This window comes from Carassius carassius, unplaced genomic scaffold (assembly GCF_963082965.1).
Source record: "Carassius carassius unplaced genomic scaffold, fCarCar2.1 SCAFFOLD_79, whole genome shotgun sequence".
Taxonomy (NCBI): Eukaryota; Metazoa; Chordata; class Actinopteri; order Cypriniformes; family Cyprinidae; genus Carassius; species Carassius carassius.
This window is the reverse complement of record NW_026774991.1, coordinates 19032-35580: the sequence shown is the minus strand read 5'-3', so window position 1 is coordinate 35580 and position 16549 is coordinate 19032. Positions and strand designations below refer to the sequence as shown.

The window sequence follows — 16549 nt, the reverse complement described above, 5'->3', positions numbered from 1 at the left end:
TTCCCAGTACACAAAGTTTGGCACAATGTGGTATTTTAAGATTAAACCGTTCTGACAAACAGTTTATGACATCCTTCCAGAACGTCTGTATATCAGAACATTCCCATAGACAGTGAATCAGACTCCCTTTATAATTTTGGCATTCTGTACATATATCAAGAATATGGCTAGACATATGATTGAGTTTTTCAGGTGTTATATAAACCCTTGTCAACCATTTATACTGTAATAATTTAAGCCGTGTGTTTATGATTTGTTTTGGGCCTTTAAACATTCTTCAGTCCATTCAAATTCCTCTATTTCTTCTTGAATGTCTTTCCTCCATGCGTTTAATTTGTCTACAGCAGACTCTTTAGAGTTAGACATTATTAAATTATTCATTCTGCGTCACCGGGACTTACGGTTTAGAATCGTTTAGAATGTTTGCATGAATAATAAACAGCTGATAACATTATCCACCCCATAATTATAGTATTAACAAACTTTGATGCAATAGACAGGGTATGATTTAAAAATGAGCGTCCCTCCAAAAACATCTAAATTTCTGTCTCTTTAAATACAAAAGACGGAGAAAAACTGCAAAAAGGTCCACTTTTTGAAAAAAAAATAACCCCCGCCCCTTTCAATAGGCTGGCTACGAACCTGATATAAATTCTCAAAATGCATCACAAAAGTTATGATTTAAGCAGTTGGTAGAGTTGTGACGTTCGCGAACGAACCGATTCTTTTGAACGGCTCATAAACATGAACGATGGGAGCCGAGTCTCGGCTGGAGGGGAGCCGTTCTTTCTGTCGTTCTTTTTTCCTATGCGTTTCACACAGATGCACACAAATGAGCTCCTCCGCGAGACAGAACAGTTATAGGGGGAGGGGCGCACCCAGCGCAGGCAAACCCTTTATAGCGTGATGATATTAGTTATTAGTTGTGCACGCATCCTTCACGTGACTACTCCAGTGGAAAAAAACCCTGCATGCCTCTGTCATTGGGTAGGAGCGTTGAAAAAAAGCTGTTTTCCACAGACATTCATTGCAGCCCACTTTGTTATTGTTCATTGACTTGAAGGGGCTGATGTCCTATTTGCAAAGTTTACAGTAGTAGTAGTATGTAGACATTTCCATTTTATTTATTCTAATTTTATCTACTTTAAATATTTTTAGTTTTCTATCAAAATGTTCTTGTGTGATAATGTTCTTGTGTGGAAGTGTTTGTAGTAAAAGCTGTTTTGCACAGAAATTCATTGCAGCTGGCTTTGTTTTTGATGTTTATTCGTGAGTAGGTATTGTATGAATAACATAAGTCAACGTAGCTTTACACACACACACACTTTGTACTAAAGGTAAATCCAAAAAATCATACATCCAGTCTTACAGTCACTTACATTTTCCAGAAATTAATTCATACACACATTAAAAAGTGCTGGTGAAAGTAGACTCTCTTCTGCTTTGACTAACTATCAAAAACATTAATAAATCAGTTTTGGCTTTTAGACAGTTCTACACCTTCCTTCATGGACTTCAAACCAAACTGACTGTTATCAAGATAAACACCTGATGTGATAATTTCCAGAATCTTTGACACAACACTAAAGCAACTGGCATTATAGTTATTCATATTTGTTACACTGAAATAAGGCAGTTTCAAAATAATTAATCATTAATAATAGTGCGTTAATTTAGTTCATTTTCTCCTTCAATCGTATGTATGGTGTGTTATGAATGAAAAGGAAAGTAAATCGCTCTCTAACAGATGAAGTGTGTGGCTCTTAAAAGAGCCTTTGTGTTGGAGAAGCAGAGCGGACTCGGTTTACTTGGCTTTGGCGGGTTTCTCGCTCTTCTTGGGCAGCAGCACGGCCTGGATGTTGGGCAGCACGCCGCCCTGAGCGATGGTCACTCGACCCAGGAGTTTGTTGAGCTCCTCATCATTGCGCACCGCCAGCTGCAGGTGACGGGGAATGATGCGGGTCTTCTTGTTGTCTCTCGCGGCGTTTCCAGCCAACTCCAGGATCTCAGCGGTCAGATACTCGAGCACAGCCGCCAGATAGACGGGAGCTCCGGCACCGACGCGCTCTGCGTAGTTCCCTTTGCGGAGAAGTCTGTGAACACGACCGACGGGGAACTGCAGCCCTGCTCTGGAGGAGCGAGTCTTGGCCTTCGCTCTCGCTTTACCGCCGGTTTTGCCTCTTCCGCTCATCCTCAGTGACAAAATACTTCAACTTTACAAAACAGAAATAATAACTCTCTGAGCTCTGGTGAGCTGATTTTAGAAGAGCGTGACAGTCGCCCATTGGTTTAGACATTGTAAGATTTTAAACCAATCACTGAACTTCCCTCCAACACCCGCCAAAGCCACGCCTCCACATCTGCGCGCGGACTGAGCAGCATTTCAAATTACAAATGAGGACAATGGAGCAATATATACAAGTGTTATAAAAAAAAGACGCAGTTTAACGCAGTACATGTAGAAAGGTTTTTTTTTTTTTGCATTAACGTTATTTAATAATAAAAAATAAAAAACTAAACATAATAGACCAAGGCGGTGTTAATCAACAAAACAGCAATGATATAAAAGTGTTATAACAAGTCTAAGTTTAACGCAGTACATGTGGAAAGTTTTTTTTTTTTTTTTGCATTAAAGTTATATAATAATACAAAATAAATAAATAATATAAGTTCAGGTGGTGTTAAGAGGCCCTCTTTTGCTTGTTATATTATATAATATAAGTAAAAAACGGATAATATACACAACTTTAGAAAAGCTAACGTAAACGTTATTTATTATTATCACTTCCACTAATAGTGTGAGTGCAGGTCTTTCTTTTGCTCTTTCTTTCGAGTTTGTGGGTGGCTCTGAAAAGAGCCGTTGGGGAAGAAACAAGAAGAGTTTTATTTCTTCTTGGGAGCTGCCTTTTTAGGCTTGGCAGCTTTAGGCTTTGCCGTCTTGGGTTTGGCGGTCTTGGCCTTTTTGGGGCTCTTGGCTGCTTTCTTGGGCGCCGCGGGCTTCTTTGCTTTCTTGGGGCTCTTCGTCGCCTTCTTGGGGCTCTTTGTGGCCTTCTTAGCGGCGGCAGTGGGTTTCTTGGCCTTCTTGGGGGATTTCTTAGCGGCGGGCTTCTTTGCAGCTGCGCTGTTGGGCTTCTTGGCAGCAGCGGGTTTCTTGGCCACGGGCTTCTTGGCTTTAAGAGTCGCTTTCTTCTTAGTCTCGGTCTGCTTCTTGCTGATCTTGAAGGAGCCGGAGGCGCCGGTCCCTTTGACCTGCAGCAGGGCGCCTTTAGTCACCAGGCTCTTGAGGGCGAGCTTGACGCGGGAGTTGTTCTTCTCCACGTCGTAGCCGCCGGCGGCGAGAGCTTTCTTCAGGGCGGCGAGGGACACGCCGCTCCTCTCCTTGGACGCGGACACGGCTTTGACGATCAGATCACTGACGCCGGGACCTGCTTTCTTGGCTTTGGCGGCGGACTTCTTCTTGGGCGCTTTGGCCGGCGGAGCGGCGGCTGCTGGAGCTGTTTCTGCCATTTCTCGGAGCGGAATCACAGTCTTTCAAACACTGAGTTCAATGAGTGTCGCTCGAGCAGCGCTGCGCTCTTAAACAACACATGAGAACCTTATAGACTCAACCCGCCCGCTCGCTGTCTGCGCGCCTCCGCGAGCCGCTCGCGCTTGTGTTTTCTTCTCCTACATTTAGGGGCAAAACTCGAGTGTTAAAATAGTTTAGCGCAGTAGAAACAAAGTCAGCATCAAGCAGAGGTTCTTGGCTTTCTGTGGAGACTAAAACCCGCGGCGAGGAAATGTTGGTTTCGCCCCGGTCAGATCAAACTCGAGGCGAGCATCAGCCACGGAACAGAGCCGCGTGTAAATCTCATGCTTTATTTAAGTGTTAAAGTTGAAAACAGATTAAAATAATCAGCTGTGTGTTTCAGAAACAGTCTGAAGATGAATATAATGAAATGTGCATCAGTGAAGGCTGTGTGCAAGTGTTTCATACAGCTGTTGTTTTGGGCAGCTTGAAGCACAAACATCTGGAGGCTTCGAGACTTTGTCACTCCTCTTTCTTTCTTTCTTTCTTTCTTTCTTTCTTTCTTTCTTTCTTTCGGATATCTGGACATTGTATTTGTCTAAATAGTGTCAGGACGGAGGTAATGCTCACTGGTTCATCTTACAGCTACATAATACTGAGTCTTTCACTTTAAGTCCAGACGGAAATTAAACAAACAAACAAACATTATTTAAATGAGTACCAGCTAAGATATTTGATACTTATTTAAATTATGTTCCTTGTGTTCAGAACACGGTCAAGAGATCTTTTTTTTCTTTCTTTTTTTTTTTTTTAATATTTCCAGATTACGTCTTTGAAAAGTTAGTTAATGTGTGTGTTTTCCTGCGTTGATAATTGCAATGCTCTGCTGGCATTGGTTTCAAAAGCTTCCTTAAATCAACAGTTTTAGTTCAGCTGAATCCTGTCTGGAAACAAGGGATCACGTCACTTCCGTCCTGAAATCTTTACACTGCCTTTCAGAGTCTGTGTGCACTTTTAAAGGTTCTTATAAAGCTTCACATTATCTCTCTGAGCTTTTAGCTCCTAAACACCAGCGACCTCCGCTCCTCTGAAACTGGCCTTTTAATGGTTCAGATTACTTCTTAAAAGCGGAAGTGAAGCAAGTTTACATTATATATAAGTGATTTCCACTTCAATAATACTTCATAAACATAACAAACACGATTTAAATAACCATGGAAAAAAAAAAACCTTTAAAAAGTGTTGTTGTTTCACAGGGTTGGTTCGCTCCACAAGTGAAGCACAAATATGTATTTCAGGAATTGCTCAATTAACTTGTTTTCTATCTATTATTCTTTGTTTCTTTCTTACTTTTTGAATAAAAAAGTAAAATAGAAAAATACATTTGTGTCACTACCCTTCTAATCTAATCACACACCGTCACTCAGAACACACCAAGAGGAGAAACACAACACACAACCCTCACTGAGATAACACACACCGTCACTCAGAACACACCGAGAGGAGAAACACCACACACAACCCTCGCTGAGATAACACACACACCGTCACTCAGAACACACCGAGAGGAGAAACACTACACACAACCCTCGCTGAGATAACACACACCGTCACTCAGAACACACCGAGAGGAGAAACACCACACACAACCCTCGCTGAGATAACACACACACCGTCACTCAGAACACACCGAGAGGAGAAACACCACACACAACCCTCGCTGAGATAACACACACACCGTCACTCAGAACACACCGAGAGGAGAAACACTACACACAACCCTCGCTGAGATAACACACACACCGTCACTCAGAACACACCAAGAGGAGAAACACAACACACAACCCTCACTGAGATAACACACACCGTCACTCAGAACACACCAAGAGGAGAAACACAACACACAACCCTCACTGAGAGAACACACACCGTCACCCGGAACACACCGAGAGGAGAAACACCACACACAACCCTCACTGAGAGAACACACACCGTCACCCGGAACACACCGAGAGGAGAAACACCACACACAACCCACTCAGAACACACAGAGAGGAGAAACACCACACACAACCCTCGCTGAGATAACACACACACCGTCACTCAGAACACACAGAGAGGAGAAACACCACACACAACCCTCGCTGAGATAACACACACCGTCACTCAGAACACACAGAGAGGAGAAACACCACACACAACCCTCGCTGAGATAACACACACCGTCACTCAGAACACACAGAGAGGAGAAACACCACACACAACCCTCGCTGAGATAACACACACCGTCACTCAGAACACACAGAGAGGAGAAACACCACACACAACCCTCGCTGAGATAACACACACCGTCACTCAGAACACACCGAGAGGAGAAACACAACACACAACCCTCGCTGAGATAACACACACAACGTCACTCTGAACACACCGAGAGGAGAAACACAACACACAACCCTCGCTGAGATAACACACACCGTCACTCAGAACACACAGAGAGGAGAAACACCACACACAACCCTCACTGAGATAACACACACCGTCACTCAGAACACACAGAGAGGAGAAACACCACACACAACCCTCGCTGAGATAACACACACACCGTCACTCAGAACACACCGAGAGGAGAAACACTACACACAACCCTCGCTGAGAGAACACACACCTTCACTCAGAACACACCGAGAGGAGAAACACAACACACAACCCTCGCTGAGATAACACACACACCGTCACTCTGAACACACCGAGAGGAGAAACACAACACACAACCCTCGCTGAGATAACACACACCGTCACTCAGAACACACCGAGAGGAGAAACACAACACACAACCCTCGCTGAGATAACACACACAGTCACTCGGAACACACCGAGAGGAGAAACACTACACACAACCCTCGCTGAGATAACACACACACCGTCACTCTGAACACACCGAGAGGAGAAACACAACACACAACCCTCGCTGAGATAACACACACAGTCACTCGGAACACACCGAGAGGAGAAACACTACACACAACCCTCGCTGAGATAACACACACACCGTCACTCTGAACACACCGAGAGGAGAAACACAACACACAACCCTCGCTGAGATAACACACACACCGTCACTCTGAACACACCGAGAGGAGAAACACCACACACAACCCTCGCTGAGATAACACACACCGTCACTCAGAACACACAGAGAGGAGAAACACCACACACAACCCTCACTGAGATAACACACACCGTCACTCAGAACACACAGAGAGGAAAAACACCACACACAACCCTCGCTGAGATAACACACACACCGTCACTCAGAACACACCGAGAGGAGAAACACCACACACAACCCTCGCTGAGATAACACACACACCGTCACTCAGAACACACAGAGAGGAGAAACACCACACACAACCCTCGCTGAGATAACACACACACCGTCACTCAGAACACACCGAGAGGAGAAACACCACACACAACCCTCGCTGAGATAACACACACCGTCACTCGGAACACACCGAGAGGAGAAACACTACACACAACCCTCGCTGAAATAACACACACCGTCACTCAGAACACACCGAGAGGAGAAACACTACACACAACCCTCGCTGAGATAACACACACACCGTCACTCGGAAAACACAGAGAGGAGAAACACCACACACAACCCTCGCTGAGATAACACACACAGTCACTCAGAACACACCGAGAGGAGAAACACTACACACAACCCTCGCTGAGATAACACACACCGTCACTCAGAACACACCGAGAGGAGAAACACTAGACACAACCCTCACTGAGATAACACACACCGTCACTCAGAACACACCGAGAGGAGAAACACTACACACAACCCTCGCTGAGATAACACACACCGTCACTCAGAACACACCGAGAGGAGAAACACTACACACAACCCTCGCTGAGATAACACACACCGTCACTCAGAACACACCGAGAGGAGAAACACCACACACAACCCTCGCTGAGATAACACACACCGTCACTCAGAACACACCGAGAGGAGAAACACCACACACAACCCTCGCTGAGATAACACACACCGTCACTCAGAACACACCGAGAGGAGAAACACCACACACAACCCTCACTGAGATAACACACACACCGTCACTCAGAACACACCGAGAGGAGAAACACTACACACAACCCTCGCTGAGATAACACACACCGTCACTCAGAACACACCGAGAGGAGAAACACTACACACAACCCTCGCTGAGATAACACACACACCGTCACTCAGAACACACCGAGAGGAGAAACACCACACACAACCCTCGCTGAGATAACACACACCGTCACTCTGAACACACAGAGAGGAGAAACACCACACACAACCCTCACTGAGATAACACACACCCTGCTCTGGAGGAGCGAGTCTTGGCCTTCGCTCTCGCTTTACCGCCGGTTTTGCCTCTTCCGCTCATCCTCAGTGACAAAATACTTCAACTTTACAAAACAGAAATAATAACTCTCTGAGCTCTGGTGAGCTGATTTTAGAAGAGCGTGACAGTCGCCCATTGGTTTAGACATTGTAAGATTTTAAACCAATCACTGAACTTCCCTCCAACACCCGCCAAAGCCACGCCTCCACATCTGCGCGCGGACTGAGCAGCATTTCAAATTACAAATGAGGACAATGGAGCAATATATACAAGTGTTATAAAAAAAAGACGCAGTTTAACGCAGTACATGTAGAAAGGTTTTTTTTTTTTTGCATTAACGTTATTTAATAATAAAAAATAAAAAACTAAACATAATAGACCAAGGCGGTGTTAATCAACAAAACAGCAATGATATAAAAGTGTTATAACAAGTCTAAGTTTAACGCAGTACATGTGGAAAGTTTTTTTTTTTTTTTTGCATTAAAGTTATATAATAATACAAAATAAATAAATAATATAAGTTCAGGTGGTGTTAAGAGGCCCTCTTTTGCTTGTTATATTATATAATATAAGTAAAAAACGGATAATATACACAACTTTAGAAAAGCTAACGTAAACGTTATTTATTATTATCACTTCCACTAATAGTGTGAGTGCAGGTCTTTCTTTTGCTCTTTCTTTCGAGTTTGTGGGTGGCTCTGAAAAGAGCCGTTGGGGAAGAAACAAGAAGAGTTTTATTTCTTCTTGGGAGCTGCCTTTTTAGGCTTGGCAGCTTTAGGCTTTGCCGTCTTGGGTTTGGCGGTCTTGGCCTTTTTGGGGCTCTTGGCTGCTTTCTTGGGCGCCGCGGGCTTCTTTGCTTTCTTGGGGCTCTTCGTCGCCTTCTTGGGGCTCTTTGTGGCCTTCTTAGCGGCGGCAGTGGGTTTCTTGGCCTTCTTGGGGGATTTCTTAGCGGCGGGCTTCTTTGCAGCTGCGCTGTTGGGCTTCTTGGCAGCAGCGGGTTTCTTGGCCACGGGCTTCTTGGCTTTAAGAGTCGCTTTCTTCTTAGTCTCGGTCTGCTTCTTGCTGATCTTGAAGGAGCCGGAGGCGCCGGTCCCTTTGACCTGCAGCAGGGCGCCTTTAGTCACCAGGCTCTTGAGGGCGAGCTTGACGCGGGAGTTGTTCTTCTCCACGTCGTAGCCGCCGGCGGCGAGAGCTTTCTTCAGGGCGGCGAGGGACACGCCGCTCCTCTCCTTGGACGCGGACACGGCTTTGACGATCAGATCACTGACGCCGGGACCTGCTTTCTTGGCTTTGGCGGCGGACTTCTTCTTGGGCGCTTTGGCCGGCGGAGCGGCGGCTGCTGGAGCTGTTTCTGCCATTTCTCGGAGCGGAATCACAGTCTTTCAAACACTGAGTTCAATGAGTGTCGCTCGAGCAGCGCTGCGCTCTTAAACAACACATGAGAACCTTATAGACTCAACCCGCCCGCTCGCTGTCTGCGCGCCTCCGCGAGCCGCTCGCGCTTGTGTTTTCTTCTCCTACATTTAGGGGCAAAACTCGAGTGTTAAAATAGTTTAGCGCAGTAGAAACAAAGTCAGCATCAAGCAGAGGTTCTTGGCTTTCTGTGGAGACTAAAACCCGCGGCGAGGAAATGTTGGTTTCGCCCCGGTCAGATCAAACTCGAGGCGAGCATCAGCCACGGAACAGAGCCGCGTGTAAATCTCATGCTTTATTTAAGTGTTAAAGTTGAAAACAGATTAAAATAATCAGCTGTGTGTTTCAGAAACAGTCTGAAGATGAATATAATGAAATGTGCATCAGTGAAGGCTGTGTGCAAGTGTTTCATACAGCTGTTGTTTTGGGCAGCTTGAAGCACAAACATCTGGAGGCTTCGAGACTTTGTCACTCCTCTTTCTTTCTTTCTTTCTTTCTTTCTTTCTTTCTTTCTTTCGGATATCTGGACATTGTATTTGTCTAAATAGTGTCAGGACGGAGGTAATGCTCACTGGTTCATCTTACAGCTACATAATACTGAGTCTTTCACTTTAAGTCCAGACGGAAATTAAACAAACAAACAAACATTATTTAAATGAGTACCAGCTAAGATATTTGATACTTATTTAAATTATGTTCCTTGTGTTCAGAACACGGTCAAGAGATCTTTTTTTTCTTTCTTTTTTTTTTTTTTAATATTTCCAGATTACGTCTTTGAAAAGTTAGTTAATGTGTGTGTTTTCCTGCGTTGATAATTGCAATGCTCTGCTGGCATTGGTTTCAAAAGCTTCCTTAAATCAACAGTTTTAGTTCAGCTGAATCCTGTCTGGAAACAAGGGATCACGTCACTTCCGTCCTGAAATCTTTACACTGCCTTTCAGAGTCTGTGTGCACTTTTAAAGGTTCTTATAAAGCTTCACATTATCTCTCTGAGCTTTTAGCTCCTAAACACCAGCGACCTCCGCTCCTCTGAAACTGGCCTTTTAATGGTTCAGATTACTTCTTAAAAGCGGAAGTGAAGCAAGTTTACATTATATATAAGTGATTTCCACTTCAATAATACTTCATAAACATAACAAACACGATTTAAATAACCATGGAAAAAAAAAAACCTTTAAAAAGTGTTGTTGTTTCACAGGGTTGGTTCGCTCCACAAGTGAAGCACAAATATGTATTTCAGGAATTGCTCAATTAACTTGTTTTCTATCTATTATTCTTTGTTTCTTTCTTACTTTTTGAATAAAAAAGTAAAATAGAAAAATACATTTGTGTCACTACCCTTCTAATCTAATCACACACCGTCACTCAGAACACACCAAGAGGAGAAACACAACACACAACCCTCACTGAGATAACACACACCGTCACTCAGAACACACCGAGAGGAGAAACACCACACACAACCCTCGCTGAGATAACACACACACCGTCACTCAGAACACACCGAGAGGAGAAACACTACACACAACCCTCGCTGAGATAACACACACCGTCACTCAGAACACACCGAGAGGAGAAACACCACACACAACCCTCGCTGAGATAACACACACACCGTCACTCAGAACACACCGAGAGGAGAAACACCACACACAACCCTCGCTGAGATAACACACACACCGTCACTCAGAACACACCGAGAGGAGAAACACTACACACAACCCTCGCTGAGATAACACACACACCGTCACTCAGAACACACCAAGAGGAGAAACACAACACACAACCCTCACTGAGATAACACACACCGTCACTCAGAACACACCAAGAGGAGAAACACAACACACAACCCTCACTGAGAGAACACACACCGTCACCCGGAACACACCGAGAGGAGAAACACCACACACAACCCTCACTGAGAGAACACACACCGTCACCCGGAACACACCGAGAGGAGAAACACCACACACAACCCACTCAGAACACACAGAGAGGAGAAACACCACACACAACCCTCGCTGAGATAACACACACACCGTCACTCAGAACACACAGAGAGGAGAAACACCACACACAACCCTCGCTGAGATAACACACACCGTCACTCAGAACACACAGAGAGGAGAAACACCACACACAACCCTCGCTGAGATAACACACACCGTCACTCAGAACACACAGAGAGGAGAAACACCACACACAACCCTCGCTGAGATAACACACACCGTCACTCAGAACACACAGAGAGGAGAAACACCACACACAACCCTCGCTGAGATAACACACACCGTCACTCAGAACACACCGAGAGGAGAAACACAACACACAACCCTCGCTGAGATAACACACACAACGTCACTCTGAACACACCGAGAGGAGAAACACAACACACAACCCTCGCTGAGATAACACACACCGTCACTCAGAACACACAGAGAGGAGAAACACCACACACAACCCTCACTGAGATAACACACACCGTCACTCAGAACACACAGAGAGGAGAAACACCACACACAACCCTCGCTGAGATAACACACACACCGTCACTCAGAACACACCGAGAGGAGAAACACTACACACAACCCTCGCTGAGAGAACACACACCTTCACTCAGAACACACCGAGAGGAGAAACACAACACACAACCCTCGCTGAGATAACACACACACCGTCACTCTGAACACACCGAGAGGAGAAACACAACACACAACCCTCGCTGAGATAACACACACCGTCACTCAGAACACACCGAGAGGAGAAACACAACACACAACCCTCGCTGAGATAACACACACAGTCACTCGGAACACACCGAGAGGAGAAACACTACACACAACCCTCGCTGAGATAACACACACACCGTCACTCTGAACACACCGAGAGGAGAAACACAACACACAACCCTCGCTGAGATAACACACACAGTCACTCGGAACACACCGAGAGGAGAAACACTACACACAACCCTCGCTGAGATAACACACACACCGTCACTCTGAACACACCGAGAGGAGAAACACAACACACAACCCTCGCTGAGATAACACACACACCGTCACTCTGAACACACCGAGAGGAGAAACACCACACACAACCCTCGCTGAGATAACACACACCGTCACTCAGAACACACAGAGAGGAGAAACACCACACACAACCCTCACTGAGATAACACACACCGTCACTCAGAACACACAGAGAGGAAAAACACCACACACAACCCTCGCTGAGATAACACACACACCGTCACTCAGAACACACCGAGAGGAGAAACACCACACACAACCCTCGCTGAGATAACACACACACCGTCACTCAGAACACACAGAGAGGAGAAACACCACACACAACCCTCGCTGAGATAACACACACACCGTCACTCAGAACACACCGAGAGGAGAAACACCACACACAACCCTCGCTGAGATAACACACACCGTCACTCGGAACACACCGAGAGGAGAAACACTACACACAACCCTCGCTGAAATAACACACACCGTCACTCAGAACACACCGAGAGGAGAAACACTACACACAACCCTCGCTGAGATAACACACACACCGTCACTCGGAAAACACAGAGAGGAGAAACACCACACACAACCCTCGCTGAGATAACACACACAGTCACTCAGAACACACCGAGAGGAGAAACACTACACACAACCCTCGCTGAGATAACACACACCGTCACTCAGAACACACCGAGAGGAGAAACACTAGACACAACCCTCACTGAGATAACACACACCGTCACTCAGAACACACCGAGAGGAGAAACACTACACACAACCCTCGCTGAGATAACACACACCGTCACTCAGAACACACCGAGAGGAGAAACACTACACACAACCCTCGCTGAGATAACACACACCGTCACTCAGAACACACCGAGAGGAGAAACACCACACACAACCCTCGCTGAGATAACACACACCGTCACTCAGAACACACCGAGAGGAGAAACACCACACACAACCCTCGCTGAGATAACACACACCGTCACTCAGAACACACCGAGAGGAGAAACACCACACACAACCCTCGCTGAGATAACACACACCGTCACTCAGAACACACCGAGAGGAGAAACACCACACACAACCCTCACTGAGATAACACACACACCGTCACTCAGAACACACCGAGAGGAGAAACACTACACACAACCCTCGCTGAGATAACACACACCGTCACTCAGAACACACCGAGAGGAGAAACACTACACACAACCCTCGCTGAGATAACACACACACCGTCACTCAGAACACACCGAGAGGAGAAACACCACACACAACCCTCGCTGAGATAACACACACCGTCACTCTGAACACACAGAGAGGAGAAACACCACACACAACCCTCACTGAGATAACACACACCGTCACTCAGAACACACAGAGAGGAAAAACACCACACACAACCCTCGCTGAGATAACACACACACCGTCACTCAGAACACACCGAGAGGAGAAACACCACACACAACCCTCGCTGAGATAACACACACACCGTCACTCAGAACACACAGAGAGGAGAAACACCACACACAACCCTCGCTGAGATAACACACACACCGTCACTCAGAACACACCGAGAGGAGAAACACCACACACAACCCTCGCTGAGATAACACACACCGTCACTCGGAACACACCGAGAGGAGAAACACTACACACAACCCTCGCTGAAATAACACACACCGTCACTCAGAACACACCGAGAGGAGAAACACTACACACAACCCTCGCTGAGATAACACACACACCGTCACTCGGAAAACACAGAGAGGAGAAACACCACACACAACCCTCGCTGAGATAACACACACAGTCACTCAGAACACACCGAGAGGAGAAACACTACACACAACCCTCGCTGAGATAACACACACCGTCACTCAGAACACACCGAGAGGAGAAACACTAGACACAACCCTCACTGAGATAACACACACCGTCACTCAGAACACACCGAGAGGAGAAACACTACACACAACCCTCGCTGAGATAACACACACCGTCACTCAGAACACACCGAGAGGAGAAACACTACACACAACCCTCGCTGAGATAACACACACCGTCACTCAGAACACACCGAGAGGAGAAACACCACACACAACCCTCGCTGAGATAACACACACCGTCACTCAGAACACACCGAGAGGAGAAACACCACACACAACCCTCGCTGAGATAACACACACCGTCACTCAGAACACACCGAGAGGAGAAACACCACACACAACCCTCACTGAGATAACACACACACCGTCACTCAGAACACACCGAGAGGAGAAACACTACACACAACCCTCGCTGAGATAACACACACCGTCACTCAGAACACACCGAGAGGAGAAACACTACACACAACCCTCGCTGAGATAACACACACACCGTCACTCAGAACACACCGAGAGGAGAAACACTACACACAACCCTCGCTGAGATAACACACACCGTCACTCAGAACACACCGAGAGGAGAAACACTACACACAACCCTCACTGAGAGAACACACACCGTCACTCAGAACACACCGAGAGGAGAAACACTAGACACAACCCTCACTGAGATAACACACACAGTCACTCAGAACACACCGAGAGGAGAAACACCACACACAACCCTCGCTGAGAGAACATACACCGTCACTCGGAACACACCGAGAGGAGAAACACTACACACAACCCTCGCTGAGATAACACACACCGTCACTCGGAACACACCGAAAGGAGAAACACCACACACCACACACAAAACCCCTTGCTGAGAGAACATACACCATCACTCGGAACACACCGAGAGGAGAAACACCTCACACAACCCTCGCTGAGATAACACACACCATCACTCGGAACACACCGAGAGGAGTTTAACGCAGTACATGTAGAAAGGTTTTTTTTTTTTTGCATTAACGTTATTTAATAATAAAAAATAAAAAACTAAACATAATAGACCAAGGCGGTGTTAATCAACAAAACAGCAATGATATAAAAGTGTTATAACAAGTCTAAGTTTAACGCAGTACATGTGGAAAGTTTTTTTTTTTTTTTTGCATTAAAGTTATATAATAATACAAAATAAATAAATAATATAAGTTCAGGTGGTGTTAAGAGGCCCTCTTTTGCTTGTTATATTATATAATATAAGTAAAAAACGGATAATATACACAACTTTAGAAAAGCTAACGTAAACGTTATTTATTATTATCACTTCCACTAATAGTGTGAGTGCAGGTCTTTCTTTTGCTCTTTCTTTCGAGTTTGTGGGTGGCTCTGAAAAGAGCCGTTGGGGAAGAAACAAGAAGAGTTTTATTTCTTCTTGGGAGCTGCCTTTTTAGGCTTGGCAGCTTTAGGCTTTGCCGTCTTGGGTTTGGCGGTCTTGGCCTTTTTGGGGCTCTTGGCTGCTTTCTTGGGCGCCGCGGGCTTCTTTGCTTTCTTGGGGCTCTTCGTCGCCTTCTTGGGGCTCTTTGTGGCCTTCTTAGCGGCGGCAGTGGGTTTCTTGGCCTTCTTGGGGGATTTCTTAGCGGCGGGCTTCTTTGCAGCTGCGCTCTTGGGCTTCTTGGCAGCAGCGGGTTTCTTGGCCACGGGCTTCTTGGCTTTAAGAGTCGCTTTCTTCTTAGTCTCGGTCTGCTTCTTGCTGATCTTGAAGGAGCCGGAGGCGCCGGTCCCTTTGACCTGCAGCAGGGCGCCTTTAGTCACCAGGCTCTTGAGGGCGAGCTTGACGCGGGAGTTGTTCTTCTCCACGTCGTAGCCGCCGGCGGCGAGAGCTTTCTTCAGGGCGGCGAGGGACACGCCGCTCCTCTCCTTGGACGCGGACACGGCTTTGACGATCAGATCACTGACGCCGGGACCTGCTTTCTTGGCTTTGGCGGCGGACTTCTTCTTGGGCGCTTTGGCCGGCGGAGCGGCGGCTGCTGGAGCGGTTTCTGCCATTTCTCGGAGCGGAATCACAGTCTTTCAAACACTGAGTTCAATGAGTGTCGCTCGAGCAGCGCTGCGCTCTTAAACAACACATGAGAACCTTATAGACTCAACCCGCCCGCTCGCTGTCTGCGCGCCTCCGCGAGCCGCTCGCGCTTGTGTTTTCTTCTCCTACATTTAGGGGCAAAACTCGAGTGTTAAAATAGTTTAGCGCAGTAGAAACAAAGTCAGCATCAAGCAGAGGTTCTTGGCTTTCTGTGGAGACTAAAA

General features: G+C 46.3%; 4 protein-coding genes across 4 annotated transcripts; all 4 read right to left on the bottom strand.

The window, feature by feature from the left end:
• Nucleotides 1-1640: 1640 nt before the first annotated feature.
• On the bottom strand, nucleotides 1641-2248 carry LOC132133967 (histone H2A-like). The gene has a single exon (XM_059546876.1). The coding sequence runs from the start codon at nucleotides 2189-2191 to the stop codon at nucleotides 1805-1807; it is 387 nt and encodes a 128-aa protein (XP_059402859.1). The 5' UTR covers nucleotides 2192-2248; the 3' UTR covers nucleotides 1641-1804.
• Nucleotides 2249-2655: 407 nt separating this feature from the next.
• Nucleotides 2656-3694, bottom strand: LOC132133959 (histone H1-like). Its single transcript, XM_059546869.1, has one exon. It carries the CDS (start codon nucleotides 3505-3507, stop codon nucleotides 2884-2886), a length of 624 nt encoding a protein of 207 aa, XP_059402852.1. The 5' UTR covers nucleotides 3508-3694; the 3' UTR covers nucleotides 2656-2883.
• A 4735-nt stretch (nucleotides 3695-8429) lies between these two features.
• On the bottom strand, nucleotides 8430-9468 carry LOC132133956 (histone H1-like). Its single transcript, XM_059546865.1, has one exon. It carries the CDS (start codon nucleotides 9279-9281, stop codon nucleotides 8658-8660), a length of 624 nt encoding a protein of 207 aa, XP_059402848.1. The 5' UTR covers nucleotides 9282-9468; the 3' UTR covers nucleotides 8430-8657.
• Nucleotides 9469-15439: 5971 nt separating this feature from the next.
• On the bottom strand, nucleotides 15440-16327 carry LOC132133955 (histone H1-like). Its single transcript, XM_059546864.1, has one exon. It carries the CDS (start codon nucleotides 16289-16291, stop codon nucleotides 15668-15670), a length of 624 nt encoding a protein of 207 aa, XP_059402847.1. The 5' UTR covers nucleotides 16292-16327; the 3' UTR covers nucleotides 15440-15667.
• Between the last annotated feature and the right edge of the window lie 222 nt (nucleotides 16328-16549).

What these genes read in the sequence shown, in the direction of transcription:
- LOC132133967 (XM_059546876.1), bottom strand. Translation starts at nt 2,191, where the DNA reads ATGAGCGGAAGAGGCAAAACCGGCGGTAAAGCGAGAGCGAAGGCCAAG.
- LOC132133959 (XM_059546869.1), bottom strand. Translation starts at nt 3,507, where the DNA reads ATGGCAGAAACAGCTCCAGCAGCCGCCGCTCCGCCGGCCAAAGCGCCC.
- LOC132133956 (XM_059546865.1), bottom strand. Translation starts at nt 9,281, where the DNA reads ATGGCAGAAACAGCTCCAGCAGCCGCCGCTCCGCCGGCCAAAGCGCCC.
- LOC132133955 (XM_059546864.1), bottom strand. Translation starts at nt 16,291, where the DNA reads ATGGCAGAAACCGCTCCAGCAGCCGCCGCTCCGCCGGCCAAAGCGCCC.